This window comes from Rhizophagus irregularis, chromosome 18, assembly GCF_026210795.1.
Source record: "Rhizophagus irregularis chromosome 18, complete sequence".
Taxonomy (NCBI): domain Eukaryota; kingdom Fungi; phylum Glomeromycota; class Glomeromycetes; order Glomerales; family Glomeraceae; genus Rhizophagus; species Rhizophagus irregularis.
In genome coordinates, this window is record NC_089446.1 from 190939 (window position 1) to 209921 (window position 18983).

At 27.3% G+C, this 18983-nt stretch overlaps 6 protein-coding genes across 6 annotated transcripts; 4 read left to right on the forward strand and 2 right to left on the reverse strand.

The window, feature by feature from the left end:
* The first annotated feature begins 82 nt into the window (after positions 1–82).
* Positions 83–1865, forward strand: OCT59_009694 (uncharacterized protein). Its single transcript, XM_025319167.2, has one exon. It carries the CDS (start codon positions 111–113, stop codon positions 1647–1649), a length of 1539 nt encoding a protein of 512 aa, XP_025174433.2. The 5' UTR covers positions 83–110; the 3' UTR covers positions 1650–1865.
* Positions 1866–1951: 86 nt separating this feature from the next.
* OCT59_009695 (uncharacterized protein) lies at positions 1952–3643 on the forward strand. Its single transcript, XM_025319168.2, has 4 exons — positions 1952–2198; positions 2280–2457; positions 2549–2819; positions 2898–3643. The coding sequence occupies exons 1-4, from the start codon at positions 1986–1988 to the stop codon at positions 3328–3330; spliced, it is 1095 nt and encodes a 364-aa protein (XP_025174434.1). The 5' UTR covers positions 1952–1985; the 3' UTR covers positions 3331–3643.
* On the reverse strand, positions 3415–6171 carry OCT59_009696 (uncharacterized protein). Its single transcript, XM_025332276.2, has 6 exons — positions 5927–6171; positions 5501–5846; positions 5314–5407; positions 5179–5238; positions 4416–5098; positions 3415–4348 (listed from the first exon to the last, which is right to left on the reverse strand). The coding sequence occupies exons 1-6, from the start codon at positions 6106–6108 to the stop codon at positions 3974–3976; spliced, it is 1740 nt and encodes a 579-aa protein (XP_025174435.1). The 5' UTR covers positions 6109–6171; the 3' UTR covers positions 3415–3973.
* Positions 6172–6429: 258 nt separating this feature from the next.
* On the forward strand, positions 6430–9336 carry OCT59_009697 (uncharacterized protein). Its single transcript, XM_066132530.1, has 2 exons — positions 6430–8221; positions 8389–9336. The coding sequence occupies exons 1-2, from the start codon at positions 6720–6722 to the stop codon at positions 8453–8455; spliced, it is 1569 nt and encodes a 522-aa protein (XP_066000167.1). The 5' UTR covers positions 6430–6719; the 3' UTR covers positions 8456–9336.
* A 3909-nt stretch (positions 9337–13245) lies between these two features.
* OCT59_009698 (uncharacterized protein) lies at positions 13246–14190 on the reverse strand (the record flags this gene model as incomplete). Its single annotated transcript, XM_025326784.1, has 1 exon — positions 13246–14190. One exon carries the CDS (start codon positions 14188–14190, stop codon positions 13246–13248), a length of 945 nt encoding a protein of 314 aa, XP_025174437.1.
* Positions 14191–14898: 708 nt separating this feature from the next.
* On the forward strand, positions 14899–17124 carry OCT59_009699 (uncharacterized protein; the record flags this gene model as incomplete). The annotated part of the gene is made up of 5 exons (XM_025319169.2): positions 14899–14917; positions 15040–15423; positions 15513–15611; positions 15766–15795; positions 15902–17124. 5 exons carry the CDS (start codon positions 14899–14901, stop codon positions 17122–17124), a joined length of 1755 nt encoding a protein of 584 aa, XP_025174438.1.
* Positions 17125–18983: the final 1859 nt, after the last annotated feature.

Sequence of the window (18983 nt, forward strand, 5' to 3'; positions counted from 1 at the left end):
ATCTTACTGCGCCTTATATGTACGTAACGTAACACTTTAGCATCCCATAAAAAATTGAAAAATTGAAAAAAAAATTACATTTATTGTTAATCAATTATCCACGAACTATTATGGCGTCAAGTCAAACACCTTCAAAACGAAGAAGTACACAAGATCGAGAATTTGTTAAAAACCACGGTAAAAATGATTATTCTTTAGAAGTAGTTCATGAGAATAACTGGCAATTATTTATGTGGTTCGCTTCCTTGGAAACAGTTGAGAATTATATTTGTTTATTTATTCTCGTCTGGGATGTTATTCCAGTACGGAATAGTCAACAATTTACAAGAGAATTAAAGGAAGAAACTGATAGTTTAATTCAAATTATCAAGGAGTTAAATATTTCAAAAGAAAACGATAAGAATTATTCTAAAATGTTAGAAGATTACAATAATTACCGTTTTTTTGCTGATGAAATTCATAGACAAAATTTAGTTCATGATGTTTGGAAAGAATTGGAAAACTATGGATTAAAAAATATTTCTTATGCTGTTTTGGAACAATTAGACCGTTGTACATTATTACAAAAAAAAGAGTTAAGGGCGATGATTTTGTCTAGGATAAAATCTTTTCAATCATTTTCAAGAAAAATAAAAGAAATAAAAGAATTACAACAAGCACCCCTTAATAATAAGAATTCACAAGTTAGTAATTCAACAATTCTTGATGATAGCAATAAACAATTAATTGAAGGTACTCAAGATATTCGAGAACTTTTGAAAAAAAACGAGGAATTAACAGCTCAAGTAAAAGACTTAATAAAAGAAAATTCGAAACAACAGGTAGCTCTTGGTAATTTAACAAATGTATCTTGGAATGATGATGATCCACATAATCCAAAAAAATTAATTGGAGACATTACAGATTTACAAGATTTGCTCTCAGATTTCACAATGGTTCAAGGAAGTGATTATAAGATAATTAACGATGATGCAAATGCTCTTTTAAGAGCTTTTAAATGCGAAGTAAATTGTCCTAGTTCGCGAGCAAGCCTTGTTTTAGGGGTTTTACTTCAAAGGGTCACAATTACCTTAATTATAGAATCAGCTGAAAAATATTTAAATGGCGTATTTGAAAGTCAAGAGACGGCTCTTGAGAGGGATATCGTAAATACCACCGAAACCTTAATTAACCAGACACTATTATTTGAAGAAAATCGGAAGGGAGAAGACGATGTCACTAAGATTACGCCAATCAAAATTCGTCAGCATGTTTATTCAGCTCTTAGTTGTCGTGGTTTTCCAAGTGATCACCCTTTAATCAAAAGCACAGCAACTAGATTGTTGAATAAGATGAACAGATATAGACAAGTTGTAGATGAAGTAACTAACGATGAAACAAATGATTTAGCTATTCAAATAACTCATAAAGTTATTAATATTTTTTGGTTTAGTTTTAAAACACAAGCTATTGTACCAACCTATAAATTTTTCGAAGCTGGTCAAGCTTTGGAACCGCATCTCATGCAAGGGGCTTTTGGAAATGATGAATCTAGAAAATTGGAAGTGGAAGTTTGCGGATTTCCTTGCATCGGCATATTTACCGGTGATAAATTGAGTGATAGAATTTTTATAAAAGCCCAAATTATTACAAGATCGAAACGTTTATAATTATCGTCATAGGAAGTAAAATTAACCATTCTCATAGGAAAATTGGCAATCAAAGGGTTATGTAATGAACCCGAAACAGAAGTATTGATATTTATCACATATAATTTATTCCATATTTTGATGTTGAATCGTAAATAAAGCGATTATTTAGTAAATTTTATACTTATTTTTAAATTATTTTTATATATATAAAATAAATACGAAAATTATTAAATTAACGAAATGTAGATTTTTTATGTATAAAGTTAGATTGTTGATCTTTATTAAATATATAAAAAGATGCCAAACATAGTACCATCTTTGTCGTCATATAAATCAATTAATAACTCTTAAGAAATGCCAAAATGTCTCTACTGCTCAGTATGCGAACCAGATTTAGATCCGAATGGAAGTTTAAGTGAATATTGTAGCGATGAATGTCGTATAAATGCTTTAAATACAGGCTTTACAAAACCTTGTATACAATGTAACGAATATCCTAGACTTAAGTCGAGTCAATATTGTGGTTGGGTGAGATGTAGAAATTCAGCAAAGTGTATAAAGTGCAAGGTATTTAAATAAATATATATATATATATTCTCACTAAATATTGAATAAATATTAACTACATTAATATTTTGACCGACTTAGAAAAATTTCGTTACAATGTTAAATTCTTTATGGTGTTCTAAACAATGTCGAGATATCACACAAAATTGGAAATCTATGGTGAAGACTAATGAGTTATGTTTAAAGTGTACACAAGAGACCACTTATTTTGGAAAATATTTTTGTGGAGAAGATTGCGAGGAATGGGTTAATGAAAATGGTATGATTTTTAATATCCGGTATGATCACTGTATCAATAATAAATCATAATCAGTTTAAATTATTTATATTCTTATTGTTCTCTTATTTAGGACCTTGTATATTTAAGCTTTCTAAACAAGGAAATAAATTTAAAGATATTTCCAATCAATTTATGTCTTCTTGGAAACACGAAAATAAAGTTATGCCAGAAATACATACGATATATAAAATATTTCCTGAGAAACAAATTATATCACGCTATAATAATTATCGAGATACTATTGAGAGTTTAAGACGACTCGACGGTAAGCCATTCCCAAAAGGTGATGGGCGTGTAATGACAAAAGGAAATGAACAACGTAGATTTCATGGAACGAGAATGTAAGCGGTTTTGACGTTTTTTTTTCTAAAAAAAAAGATTTTTTTATGGACAACAATTAACAATTAATGTTTCTTTAGGAAATGTCTTTTGGGAATTCAAACAGATATGCTTTGTTCAGACGTGAATTGTGCAGTATGTAGAATAATAACAGAAGGATATAAATTAATATATGCAAAAACAAGTAGATTTAAATATCAAAAATTTGGGGATGGAATTTATTTTTCAAGTACATCATCCAAATCTGATGATTTTAATAAAAAATCTATGAAATATTACAATGGTGTTAATTATAAAGTAATGTTTCTAAATAAGGTGGTTGTTGGTAGAGCTTTTGAATTAACTCAAGAAAAAAGAACTTTAACTGGTCCTCCTATTAATTATGATAGTGTAGTTGGTGAACCCAGTGCCTTACTTTATTATGATGAGCTGGTTGTGTATGATGAATCTGCTTGTATACCTCAATATTTAGTTGTTTATGAATTACCAAAATTACCAAATAGACGACAATAATAGTTCATTAAAAAAAATTGATCTTAACAAATCAATTTTTTAAATCACTAACAGGATCATGATGATTAAGAGTATCTATATGTATATGTATGAAAAATGGGCTAGTTTTATTAAAATATTAAAAATATACTTTGTTTTTAATATAATAATTTAATATTGTAGCTAAAATAGCACATTTGAACTGTTATTTTTTAAAAAAAAATAATGGTAGCAATTTATGGTATGTAAATTAAGTAGTATATTTAAAAAAATTCAAAAAAAAAAATTGTAATTGTAAAGTTTAATAAATAACAAATTATTCTTCTAATCACCTAATTATACACTTGTATAATCATATAAAATACTATGTTATTAAAAGAGAAATAAACTTTTTTTTGTAATGTTCCTGATTTCTATTTAGTATTTATATTACAAGTATTTTAATAGAAGATCTTATAATTTTTACTATTACAAATTTGAATTATTTAATCTTATTAACTAGCGAGAATTCTGTTCAAGCATTGTACTCATTGTGGCTCAAAGTACAATGGCTAAAAAAAATCCTACTTATTTATATTATTCATATTTTACAATTTTATTTTTCAAACTAATAAATACCATGTAAATAAAAAAAATAATTGATATATATATATATATATAAAGTTTAAATATCTAAAATAAAAGTGGTTTCATTATAAATTTTGCCAGTTTCTTTATTTTTAGCAGTAGCTTTAATTTCCATTCTACCAAAGGTAAGGGAGAATTCAATGCGTTTGTTTATACCTGAGCGTTCGTTATTACTTCTAACAATCCTCAGGGTCCCTAATTGTTTCATTTCTGGTTCATTACAATATTTTGCATTATGTTTTGGAGTATAATAAATATTAAAAGATGCAACATTTTGATTTGATCTTATAGGAAGAAATTCTTCCCAAAATTTCTGGTTTACTTCAACTTTTTTACCGCGCTTTGCCAATTCATAAAAATAAAATATCAACCCATCAGCCGTTCTCCTATTTATGTCATCTTTTCCATCAACCTAAAATATATGAATATTTTAATTAATAAATTTATAAATCTTTTTTAATAAACGAAATAATACTCACCCATTTGCGACAAACTCCAATTCCATATGTCCATTTCAAAATTCGATCACGTATAATATTAGGATTAAGACCATACATAATGGCACCACGAACTATTGCTGCTATAGGTATAGCTGGCGCAGCGGTAATGGGAACTCTATATTTGAATGTTTCTTTGACTCTACGAAGCAAGTAAGGAGATTCACTAAATCCACCCACTAAAAATATTGCCGTACATTTTTCATTCGAAAAATTTAATTGATCATTGATTAATTTTATAATTTGATCAATTACAGGATCAAAAATTTCCTTAACGGAATTGAAATCGATTTTTAATACCCATCCAGTCTCCTCCATTTTTTTTCTATGTTCACCTGTGACATATTTTGGTAAATCGTATTGTTGTAAGTTTAATTTTATAGTTCTATATTCTGTTGGTTCTCCACTAAATTTAAATTTAATACGCGTACAAAAAAATCTCTGTACTAGATACTGCATTTGTCCATAACAATTCGATTTAAATTTTTCTAAAGCTTGAAATCCAACTCTTCTTCCAAGCCAGGATAAAAATTCTTTATCTACAAATGTGCTACCACATAGATAACCAGCACGTTCAGTAATTTCACTTAATAAACCTCCTGGAAGAAGTTTTCGTGATGTTAAATCGACTGTTCCACCACCACAATCAGCTACTAAGAAAGAATCTATTTTAAAAAAAGAAAATCATATATAAAATTAGTTTAAATATTCCACAAAGAATTTTTTAGAGGAAATATATATGTACCACGCGGTCGCAAGTTATGCTGATTTACGACGGTAAGACAATGGAGTGCTGCAGCTTCAGCTAATAAAACAGAAATAAATAAAAAAAATTAAACGAAAGATTAAATAAATCGAATCATTAATATAATAGACATACGTTCGGTGGTAAAATCGAGATGATCTGAATCAAAAGAAGTTATTAATCCTGCTTTGCATGCACATTCTCTCATAATTCCAGTTGTATGTGGAGGCTATGAGAAGTTAATAGAAAGTTAATTTTAATTTTTCATTCATCAAAAAATAAATGAATAAATAAGTAAATAAATAAATCAATCATCACGTACCCATTCAGCAGGAATTGTTAGTACAAAATCGACTTGTTGAGGAAATATTAAAGTAGGCCATCGTTTTTTTAGAGTTTTTTTAATTAAATTGCTCATTTGAGTTAAATAATCTTCGATGGCTTTTTTATAATTCAATTTAGATGGCAACCAAGGTTTTTCATTCTCTGGTAAGTCTGATATATGTAACTTGAATAATTCTACAGGACGTGGACATTGTTCTTCTGAATCATCCGATACTTCATCAAGATCTTCTACTAATGCCGTATACCCCCAATTAATAACTTTATTATACTTTTTGTCATATTGGAGTGCTGTAGGTGCTTTTGAAACTCCTTCCTTCCCTGGCCTAATAATTGGAATATCAAAAAGTAACTTAACTAGCAGAATTTGATTAAGAATGATTCCATAAATTAAAATCATAATTACCAAGAATCGTTCACCACAACATTATCAGGATTATCTTTATGAACATACGCAAAACCTGAATACGTAGTTCCAAAGTCTATTGCAACAAGAACTCTAGTATCTTTAATAGGTTTAATATCGAGGTTTTGAATATCTTCAATAAGATCTTTAATATTTTTAATATTTTTATTCTTTTTATTCATTGCTATTAACTTTTTTTTTACTTATATTTTTAAGCTGAAGATTTAAGGAGTAAAATTTTTGGTAATGGAAGGAAAATGAAACGACCATAATAAATAAATATATATAAAGGCAGGTCAATCATCAATTCAATTCTAAATAAGAAAATAAAAATATCCTATTTAAGAGATTATTGGCGTAAATCAAAAGTGCATACCCGCCCCCGTACCCTCTCCCCTGGCTGTACTAATTTTCGCCCCCCGTTCCATTGATTCTGGCTGGTGAACCGGTTCCGATTGATCAACATTTGGAATTTTTTGATTTGTAATCATTAGTAATCATCCGGACCCATGTCTCCTGCCGTTATTACATGGAATCCTAGCTAATTTAATAAATGTATTGTTATGAATTGGGCAATTGCGACCAGACTGATGGTAATGTCCAGAGTCCAGACTGATGGTAAAGAGTTATTTTCTCACTATTTGATCCACTAACCGAATCAACGAATGGCGTAGTAAATTAGTATACCGCTTAACGTGATTGTAGATCATGACGAATAACAAAAGGGGGAGTATGAATAACAGCCGCAATTACGTTTATTGTTAATCCACTTGTCCACAACTAATTTAAAATTATGGCGTCAAGTCAAACATCTTCAAAACAAAAAGGTCCAAAACAAGATCGAGAGTCTGCTAAAAACCCCAGTAAAAATAGTAAAAATGAACCATTATATTCTATAAATAAAATTAATGCATTGGATTGGCAATTACTTATGTGGTTCGCTTCCTTGGAAACAATTGAGAATTATATTTATTTATTTATTGTTATTTGGGATGGTATGCCAGTACGGGATAGGCCACAATTTTCAAGAGAATTAAGGGAAGAAACTGATAATTTAATTCAAATTATCAAGGAGTTAAATATTTCAAAAAAAAATGATAAGAATTATCCTAAAATGTTAAATGATTACAAAGATTATCGTTTTTTAAGTAATCAAGTTCCTCGACAAAATTTAGTTCATGATGTTTGGGTAGAATTGGAAAACAATGGATTAAAGAATAATTCTTATGCTGTTTTGAATCAATTAGAACGTTGTTCATTCTTTCAAAAAAAAGAGTTAAGAGCGATGGTTTTGTCTAGGATAAAATCTTTTCAATCATTTTCAAGAAAAACAAAAGAAGTAAAAAAATTACAGCAAGCACCCCTTAATAATAAGGTGAAAGATGAAGATCAAGAAATACTTTTAAGAGAAAATGAAAGTTTAAAAAATCAAATAGCTGTTTTATCCGAAAAAATTTCACAAATCGGTGATTCAACAATTCTTGAAGATGGCAAAAAACAATTAATTGTTGATATTACAGAGTTACAAGATATTCTCTCAGATTTTACAATGGTTCAAGGAAGTGATTATAAGATTATTGACGAACCTGCAACTTCTCTTTTAAAAACTTGGAAATGTAAAGTAGATTATCCCAGTACAAAAGCAAACATTGTTTTAGGGACTTTGCTTCAACGTCTTGTAATTACAACAATTTTAGATGAAGTTCAACATTATTTGCAATATTCTCGTTCTTCTGGAGATATTGATCCGACTCTGGAAAGTGATATGGTAAATGCCAGTGAATCTCTAATCAAATACGCAAAATTATTTAATGATAATCGTAAAGGAGAAGATGTCATCACTAAGATTACACCCATTATAATTCGTCGACATGTTTATTCATCTCTTAGCCATAGAGGTTTTTCTAACGAACATCTTTTAATCAAAGAAATAGCAGATAAATTGCTGAATGAGATGAATAAATATAGACAAGTTGTAGATGAAGAAACCAACGATGGATTAAATGATCAAGCTATTCAAATAACACGTAAAGTAATCGATATTTTTTGTTTTCGTTTAAAAGCACAACCTTTTGAGCCGACTTTTCAATTTTTTGAGGCTGGCCAAGCTGTAGATGCACGTTTCATGCAAGGGGTTGTTGAAAATAAAAAATTGGAAGTAGAAGCTTGCGGATTTCCTTGCATCGGTATTTTTGATGGTGATAAGTCGGTTCAAAAAATTTATACAAAAGCTCAAATTATTACAAGACCAAAAACCAATAACGCTAATGAAAGATATATTGTTTATTCCATGAAGTAAGTTATAATAATCTATTTAAAAAAATTATTTTACGCTTTTGTTATGTAATATTTATAGGCATAACATACAGTATTTTATAAAATTATTTAAAAACGGATTCATAGATTAAAGTCATTCATTGTTTTTTATACTTTTTTTTTCCCGCATAAATTAAATACGTAAGCACGTCAACACATACTCTAAGTGAATCAGGTTTACGATTTGACAATAACGGCCCTAGCGGTATATGATAATCAAAATGAAATTAACTCGAATCAAAGCATCATTATCTTCAATTTTATCAGCGAATTCTCAATCTTATTCTGAACGTGTTTATATTAGTTCAAGTAAACTATGAAGACTATTAATTATTAATTGTTGATTAACATCAAATTTCAATGGTAATGTTTGTGAATTTAGAGTAAAAGTCATCATCAAGGGGTTGGAATGGGCGATAGTGCATGAGTTATGTATTCTTTTTATACAGTATTATGGATAATATATTGACATGGGATTTCAGAATCGAATCTACTCGGAAAGCAGGTGCTGAATGATCTTATATTTTTGTTGGATGGATTGAACTATCTATTTAAGTCACCGTATTGCAGTTGGTGATGTATTAAAGTATGGACCTTTTAAGTTTCCTAGAAAGGGTGCAACCACAAAGACAAGACTACTATTCCTGATTCTAGTATTATCAACGACGTAGGCGATCTCAAGCAGTTATGTCTTATTATTTTAAATCATATAGATGACTAATAATATAGAATAGTGGATGATTAATTATAATTTAAACAGTAGTACAATAAAAGATTTAGATACAGAACTTATCAATCTCGTTGATAAACTTTTTGATTATATAGTCGACCTAGTGTCTATTGTGAAGCCAACTTATATATTTATGCTCTCATCTTTAACGAAATATTCGCAAATTCATTGATTATTTCAATATTTTGGTAATTGTGTTTACCATATAAGTTTCTAAAAGTCACGTAGAATATTATCCGTTATTCAAAAATTAAGATTAGTTATTTTTAACATTTATATATATAAAATTTGTAATGCATTTTTATTATTCTATTTGAACAATACAAGAAATTTATTATGTGATTACTGAAGATAGTATATATTTAAGTTTTTTCATGGTACTTACCAAACTGATTTTAAGATATGATCCAATTTGTATTAAAATTGGCTTACTTAGCTGAGTTATTGTCTATCATTGCTTAAAGTATACCGAATCTTTTTATTATCCGTGAGTAGATACCGGTATTTTAAGGGAGGTACTTTAAGTCGAACACTAATTTTCCAGCAAGGGGAGATATGATACGATTATTTTAATGTTTTATATATTGTATATTGTATTCTGATCTTATTGGGTACGGATACTTTAAGCAGTGCTAGACGGTAGTATGCTATTAGCTTTGAATCTGCTAAACGACTTTACTTAAACAAGTACTTATCTTTAATAATTGTGCATGAACCTTTGTTATATAATAATATAGCAAGAAGCTTTTTTATTAAATTCAGTTTTGACTATGAGTTTTTCATAACCAATAACTGATAAGGTCTCACTTTTTTAATTATAAATGATTTGTTTGCCTACGCTATTTTAATATTCATTTAGAAAATATAAATTAACAAACAAATTAACTATAATTTTTTTTTAATCAAGTGTAACTAACGAAATTCTAGATAAAAAAATTGGTGAGAAAATGGGATTAAGCTATAAGTGGTTTAAAACTGATGAATTTTAGTAATTTTTTACAACTCTAAAACTTCAACATACTTACTAACAAGTGGATCAGTCATAAAAAAAAGAGTTGAATCACAAATTTAATATAACACAAAACTTATCAATCTAACCACCAGGTTTCTTTCATTTAATTCTATTAACATCAAATATGTTCAATTCATATCAGTAAAATTGACAAGATATAGCTTAGGTACTTTCAGAGCCTTTAGCACTTGAGGGTATATTGACCATCTATATGGAACTTCATGATAATGCAATTGATTACATAAAAGCAAAACAAGCTAATGTCATTGGGAGCTGATCTCGACAAAGGACGGACCGAACGGATTGTAAATAAAATGATTTTGAAATTCTATCTACAGGATGTCCTATAGTTTGTTCTAGTATTCTAAATCCATTATAAATATCTTTATATATTGTATATAAAGTGTTGGGCAATAATAAAACTCTGTAACTATGAATTGATACATTAGAATAATTATTTGAAGTTATTCGAGAAAATTTCTTATACGTTATTCAGTTGCGGACACCGATTCAGGACTAGCGTATTTAAGACCAAGTCAGACCAGACCGGCGGACCGGACTTGGGGTCAGTCTGGTTAAACTTGATAATTTGATGGAGTCAATGATAAAAGAGCTGGATCGGATCAAAACTGTAACCCAGAACCTGTTTTTTTTTTTAAAAAAAAAAATTATTTCAGAAAAAAGATTTATATATTTAAATTGATAAAATTAGATTTCTTTTATTTTTATTTTTTTGTTAAAAATAAACGATTCTTTGATGAATCGATTTTTAAATAAGAGATCTTTAATTCTTTTTATTAGCAAAACAAGTTTCTATTAAACAAAAAAAAAAGATTTTTTTTATTACGACTCATTGAGTAACAACGCTATCACGATCCGATCCTACTTGATCAGGAAGACTAACATATCCCTATATTGAGGTTACTTGCTTCTACATCTAATCGATCTTGTAACAGAGAACTGTATAACTAACTATAACCCATTGACAAACAACGCTAAAGCATCATGATCTGTTTCTACTTGATCAGAATGACAAATATATCCCTACATTGAGGTTACTGTACTTGCTTCCACGTCCAATCGATCTTGTAACAGAGAACTGCATAACTCATTGACAAACAATGCTATCCCGATCTGTTTCTACTTGATCAGAATGACTAACATATCTCTACATTGAAGTCCGATATTAGACTTGCTTTACACTTGTATTTTGTACAGTAGTATCGCTCCTAACCTGATTATATCTATATAAATATGAAACTCATCGGAGATATAATATTGAAATACTTTCATTTCGTTTAAAATAACCACATAAAATGTAAAGAGATTGAATTCAATAATTTTGACAAGGTTTATTCGACATTTCTCTAAATATTTATTATAAAAAGTATCATAAATCCTTTTATATCTAGGATATGGAGGAGTAATTTACCTAGGATGAAAAAAGTTCGGGTTGAGTGATTTGAATCGGTCGGTTTGGTACATCAGTTCCAAATCTGACTCGATTCTGGATCGAAGAAATAAAAGCCGAACCGGTTTTTTGGGTTGACTCCGCTTAACTCGGTTTTTTCAATAATATCAGTTCGGAACCAAACCGAACCAAGCGAGTCAGAAACAAAGTGGTACAACGATGATAAGACTAGAGTTAGAATTAGGGTTAGATTAGGGTTAGAATAGTTGAGATTAGAGTTAGGGTTAGGGTTATTGGGTTAAGGATTTGGGTTAAAAATTTGACCTTAAATATTAAACGTTAGTTACAACAAAATATCGGTCGGTATAATGTGTAAATTATCTTCAATTACAATTTTCAAACTCAATGTTTTCAGGTTTTTACTAACATTTTTTTTTTTTGAATCAAATGTACTAATGTACGAAATATATGAAAATTGTACAAATTCATATCGTACAATGTACGTATCATTATAATTATTAGTACTGTATACGAGCATTGATATGAAAATTTAGCTCGTACATTTGAATTTCCATAAAATATATCAAATTTTGATTCAGTACACGCTGATGTAATGTCGAATTAATTGTACCATAACAGATAATATTTCGGAACCTGATTCACTCTACGTATAGTTCGCTCTCGATAAATTTGCTACCGGTTTTACGTAATACTTTGTCTAATAATTATAATATTATATTTAACAGTTTACGGTAAATGGATTGAATTAATAATTTAATTTCTCGGGTGCATGCGGATACACGGGTATTATAATCATGACTCATGAGTTTGAATTTGGTCAATTTAGTTTGTAATTGAATTCTATAAATAAATAAATAAGAATTTAAGATTTTTAGAACTTTTCAATGTTTTTTTAAAAAAATAGAGTTTAACTACGATCATAATGAAATTGGGACCAAAATTAAATACGGTATCACCAATGAAATAAACCACACTTTAATTTATTTATTACACAACTTAATTCTATTAATCAACTTTTTTAATTATCGAAATTTAATAAAAATTTATTTGTTCATTTAATAATATGTTCGCCAATTATTTGATTGACTTGTGTTTGTCGAAACTTTTAATTAATAATGTGAGTAATATGAGCTCACCGCAAAAAGAATTAGTGAAAAGTTAACTTTTATTATTTGGAAATTTTACTGCGCCTGCAGACTCGTTAAATACTGCGCCTGTCGGAAAATCCTCGTATGACATTTAAAAAAATTTTTAATTAAATTCTCATTAAGTTTGATCTACAAGGTTATTTAATTACCAAAAATAAAATAATATTTACCAAGTTTACCAATTAAAAAAAAATGTTACAATAATTAAATTGATCAACCTAAAGTACGTACTTTATATCAATCAAATTCTTAAATTCATTTAACTCATTCAGTTTAGTAGTAGTACAAGAAATACGATAGAAGATAGAAAGATTCCTTGGCAAAAGATGATAATATTATACTTGTGATGGTTGTGTTACTCGTATGTTTTAATTTTATTTTATTTAGATAAAGATTTAAATCTTATAATACACAATAGGCGTAATGCATAATAAATAATGAAAATAATGATAAATAAATAATGATAAATGAAAAGATTGAAAAGATGAATTTTGTACATTACAAGATAAGAAATAAAATCAATCAGTACGACAAACATACGAATCACGCGAAAGAATAATTTTAGAAAAGCACGTACGATATAAACTGATGATATTATAATACAATAATTACGGAAAATTATCCCTACACATAATAATATAATAATTACAATTGAGAAATAATACAAATTTTTATTAATACTTAAACGTCAACAACGTTTAAAGTAAGAATTTGAATATCATTATTTTCTTCTTTTTTATGATTTACATGTAATTCTATTACAAAATTTTTAATTTTTTCATTACCATTATTATCATCATTATTATTACCATTATCATCATTATTATTATTATCATCATTATCATTATTATTATCATCATTATTATTGTTATTATGAAGATTTAATAATAAATCTCTACATTGAATAAAATTATCTAATCTATAACGGATTGGTAATTTTGAATCTGATGGTTTTGCTCTTTCTAAATATAAAGACATTTCAACTACAGTAATAGATAAATAAAATTTTATCCATAATACAGAAGGACCAGTTATCATAACAAAAATTATTGAACACATAAATTCAACAAAAAAACGAAGATGAGTAAGTCCATTACTCTTTTTTTTACTTTCATCATAAAAAATGATGAAACCAAAATAAACAATAAATAAAAGTAAACTTGGTATAATTATAAAAAGTCCATTTATAAAATCAACAATTTGATAATGTATAGCGATACCCAAAAATATTAAATTTATAATAAATAATGTTAAAGGAATTAATCTTTTTTTAATATATTTTTCCATTTTATTAATTTCCCTCTTATCATTTCTTAAGAATGATTTATTAAAAAAATTACTTTCTTTTAATATAAGAAGATAATTTATAATATAAATTGGTGCAATAAATATAAAATATATCCAAAAGAATATATTATTATTATATTGAATATAAGAAAGATGTGTGAATAATATAGTTAATCCCATATCAGCCATTGCTAATATAATGAATGAACCAAATAAATAAATATTCATCCCATAATTTAAGGATAAATATATGATAAGAGGTATCATAAATCCTGTAGCTGCATCAAAAACTGTTTCAATCTTGCTACTTTGATCGAAATCAAATAAATTTTTGTTCATATTTTTTGAATATTTTAATATAAAATGATTATTTTAAAATAATTTTTTTTTTAAAAAAAGGGGGGGAAAAAATGATGTCTGAAATGTTTAAAATGATGTTTGAAATGTTCAAAATGTTCGATTAACGCAACTTTTTATATATAGTGGATATAGTGATTAATTGTATATTGATCGTTGTTACAATTTACCTAATTTAGAAGTAATCAAATTTCCTTTTACATTCCATTCAAACCTAATTATCTAACTTTCGTGTCAATCGTGTGGACCCCTTTTTTTAACAAACAACGAACAATATATTTTTTGCACCCAAACAATAATTACGGAATGCACTGGAATTATTAAATATAATTACATACATTATTTCCATATTGATAAACATTGTAATTTTGCTGATTAAAAAGAATAAATATTATTAATATTATCCTTTCATACTTTTACGTTTATTTTTTATAATTAACCTTAATTTCTTACAATTATGAAACAACAAAGAGATTATTATAACAAGGTTCTTTTAAGTTTAGTATGTACTATATTTAGAAAATTCTCCGTTTCCTATTTTTTGAAAAATTCATTTAAAGTGACGAATTTTATCCATCTTTAATTTTATGTTTTTCAAAAAAAAATTTGATTATTAATACAAATATTATAAATATTACGAATACAAATACATTATATAATATAAACCTATTTAAAAATTATTGTAAAAATATGTCTGAAATTATTGAAGGTAATTATAAATTTTTTAAACAAGTTGCAAAAGTACGACTAAATTTATCTTAATTAATCTTAAATTAATCTTAAATTAATTTTAATCGTATTCTATCGATTCTATTCACATTCTGTCTTAAGTAAAAGAGTCAATCAATTCTGAAGATAAAAAGTTTGATTGGTCAGATGAAGAAATTCTAATGGATTATAGAATTGAAGATTTATTTTATGGTCATCATTCAGGTTTATCTCTTGGTCGAGCAACTTCTATTATTCGTTCACGTGCTCAATCGGCTTATCTGGTTTACATTGTTCGTGTCATCAAATATTTATATGTCGCTATATATATGGATTGGACTATAATATTTAGACATCCTGTCAATTTTTTTCTTTTGGTTACATTCTTTACGACTTCTATTGCTTTATTATTCGTATCAGCATTATTTCTTCCGGGTTATAAATTTTGTCGTGATTTATTTCGTTCTAAACGTAATACTGTTATGAATACTTGGAGAGAAATTTCACGTAAATATCATTATGATATGAAAGTAATTGATTGATTTTTAATTTATTTAATTTATTTAATTTACTTTTTTTTTTTATGATTTTTTTAGTGAAAACGAGTCCCAATAGTGATTTAAGAAATGATTTAAAAGAAGGAATGAAATTATTAGGAAATAATAAAAATGAAACAAAACCATTGAATTATAAAGGTATGTGTACAATTTGTACATCGTATATTTTACCGTTATTTTTCGTGTATTTTACCGGGTTTTTTCGTTATTTTTTTTCGTTATTTGTTTCGTTATTTGTTTGTGTATTTTATCATTAATTTTTCTTTTTTTCTTTTTTTTTTTAAAAAAAAAGGTGAAAATAAAATTGGCGCATTGGGTGAAAGTAATTATAAAATTTTAATTTTTTTTAATTTTTATAATTTATATGTATATAAATTAATATATAATCGATACTAATTTGAAAAAAATTTTTTTTTTTTAAAAAAAAGGAGAAAATTTAAAAAGAATTAGTAAACTCAAGGCATTACTTTTTTTCTCTACTTTGGTTTATAAACGTGAATCAGAAATCACTTCCGTAATTCAAGGATGTGTTAGAAAATTAAAAAGTAAATTAAAATATGACGATATCGGGGATCAAAAAGTTTATAAAAATGTTTATGAAAAATTATGTAAATATGAAAAGAAAGAAGAAAATGGAAGAAGGAATAATAACAACAGCAACAACAACAACAACAACAACAATAATTACACATTTGAAAATATAGAACATAAAATTCGGGATATGATTGGTCAAGATGAAGAACCAATTAAAGAACAAATAAAAGAATTTGATCTTAATTTTACTTCTATCTCAGAATTAAATACTGATGATGGTGGTTCATTTTGTGGAATGTTTTGGTCTATTAAAGAAAATTTTATTATTATATCTTTTAAAGGTACAACTCCAACTAATTTTGCCGAATGGTTAGGTAATCTTACTTTTCAATGTGTCGATGCTAGAAATTATCTTTTTGGTCAAGTTCATAGAGGTTTTTATAATTATTTATTTCCAATAGATGAAGAAAGTGCTGGTAAAAATTATCCTTGTCAAAAAATTATTGAAACAATTAATTGTAAAGCTAAATCTCTTAAAAATATTAATGGTAAAAAAGTTAATTTATGGATAACTGGTCATTCTCTTGGTGGTGCTCTTGCAACTTTATTTTATGCAAGATTATTAAATATTAATTATACTCATGATTCTTGGGAACTTCAAGGTGCTATTACTTTTGCAAGTCCTGCTGTTGGTGATATTAATTTTTCTACTCAACTTGCTTCTTTAATAAATGATCCTAGAAATTTAGCTAAACCATTATGGCGTATAGTATTAAATGATGATTTTGTACCAAAAATGCCTTATAGAGCTTGTAATAAAAGAATGAGGAAATATGGTTATCATTATAATGTATTAATGAATTATGCTCAAGTTGGTGATAAAATCACTTTTTATGGTGGTGATCATGATCCAACTTCTATTAAAGATTTTTTTAATCATAATGAAAATATTATTGATAATAATATTACTGAACATATCAATCGTCTTAAATCTTTTTGTAAAAATTATTGTAAAGAAAAGAAGAATATATCTTTTAGTATTTTTAGACATCGTCATGGTTCAAATAGTTATTTTAGAGCTTTAATTGATTATGAAAAGAAGATTAGCAAAAAATAATGGTTTGGAAGTTTGGAAGTTTGGAAGTTTGGAAGTTTGGAAGTTTGGAAGTTTGGAAGTTTGGAAGTTTGGAAGTTTGGAAGTTTGGAAGTTAGAAAGTTTGGAAGTTGGGAAGTTGGGAAGTTGGGAAGACGTAATTTGATTATCTGGTATAATAAAATAATTCAACTGCAGCACCCAGCGTCCCAGCGCCCTGTATAGTCCCCCTTCTTTGTATAGTAATACCCCCTTACCCTTTAAAACGCTTTATGGCAAAAAATGTGAATTTTTTTTTTATTATCTGGTATAATAAAATAAATTCATTTTGTTTTTTTTAAAACAATGTAGATAAACTATGAAGCGATTGGATCGTACTATATAGTACTCTCCCTTTGTATAAATAGTACCCCTCTTACCCTTTAGAAATTAGAACGTAAGAATCGTTTTACGTTAAAAATTGTTAAAATATCACGTGATTAAAATATACATTCATGTGTATCATGTGATCGTGGATTTTTTAACGCGTTTATAAATATGTATTTATCCTATTTTTATTTATTCAAAAATAAAATACCTTTTTTTGTCAGTTTATTTTAAAAACTCTTTTATTCCCTTTTGGTAAAAATGATCATTTTCTTGTAAAAATTTTATGAATTGAATATTTGGTTAATAATAAAATATAATTACTAAAAACACGGAGAAAGGACGGAAGAAAAGACGTAATTGTAAAACAATTAACCATTGACCGCTCAAGTCCGAAATTCCGGATGGTATCACTTCATCTTTGTGAGCATAAAAAGTACGAGAATGAAACCATTTCATGTGATCCAATCATATTCGTACTTCTTTATTTGTTCTTTTTTTTGTTTTCATTTTTATTATCAATTACAGACCTCATTTTTGTGAGCGTAAAAAAGAAATCTATATGAGAATGAAACCATTGCATGTGATCCAATCATAATCGTACTACTTTCTTTGTTCTTTTTTTTTGTTTTTCAATTTTATTATCAATTACAGACCTCATTTTTGCGAGCATAAAAAAGAAATCTATATAAGAGAATGAAACCATTGCATGTGATCCAATCATATTCGTACTTCTTTCTTTGTTCTTTTTTTTTGTTTTTCAATTTTATTATCAATTACAGACCTCATTTTTGCGAGCATAAAAAAGAAATCTATATAAGAGAATGAAACCATTGCATGTGATCCAATCGTAATCGTACTTCTTTCTTTGTTCTTTTTTTTTTGTTTTCAATTTTATTTTCAATTATAGACCTCATTTATGTGAGCATAAGAAAGAAATCTATATAAGAGAATGAAACCATTGCATGTGATCCAATCATATTCGTACTTCTTTTTTTGTTTTGTTTTTTTTTTGTTTTTCATTTTTATTATCAATTACAGTATGCGTATCAGAATATTCTTTTTATTATATGATAATAATTTATTTTTTTCATAAAGCTATAAAAAAAATTGAAACACCAAAAAAAATTTACTTTCTTTAAATTATTATGATTATAAATATAAATCTAGAAATATGAGAAAATTTAAGTATTGTTAAATTTGGAATTGAAGATACTAGAGGGGCAAACTTTACCGACGTAACTGCCGTAACAAAGTTACGTCAATAACGCCACTGCAGATGCTCACATAGAAATTTTATAATAATTTATATAATATCGAGCACGTCACGAGTTACAACCCTTCATTAACTTGCACCCTTTTTTGTGTGCCAGGTTCGTGGCGCAGTAAATTTTTAAAAAACATCATTAAAGGATTTTTTCTTCAACACAAAGTTTTTAAACTTATATTGTGGATGTAATTTCACATGCTCTGCAAGTTTTATTAGGATTCGGAAGAAGGTTATGAATGCCGATTTC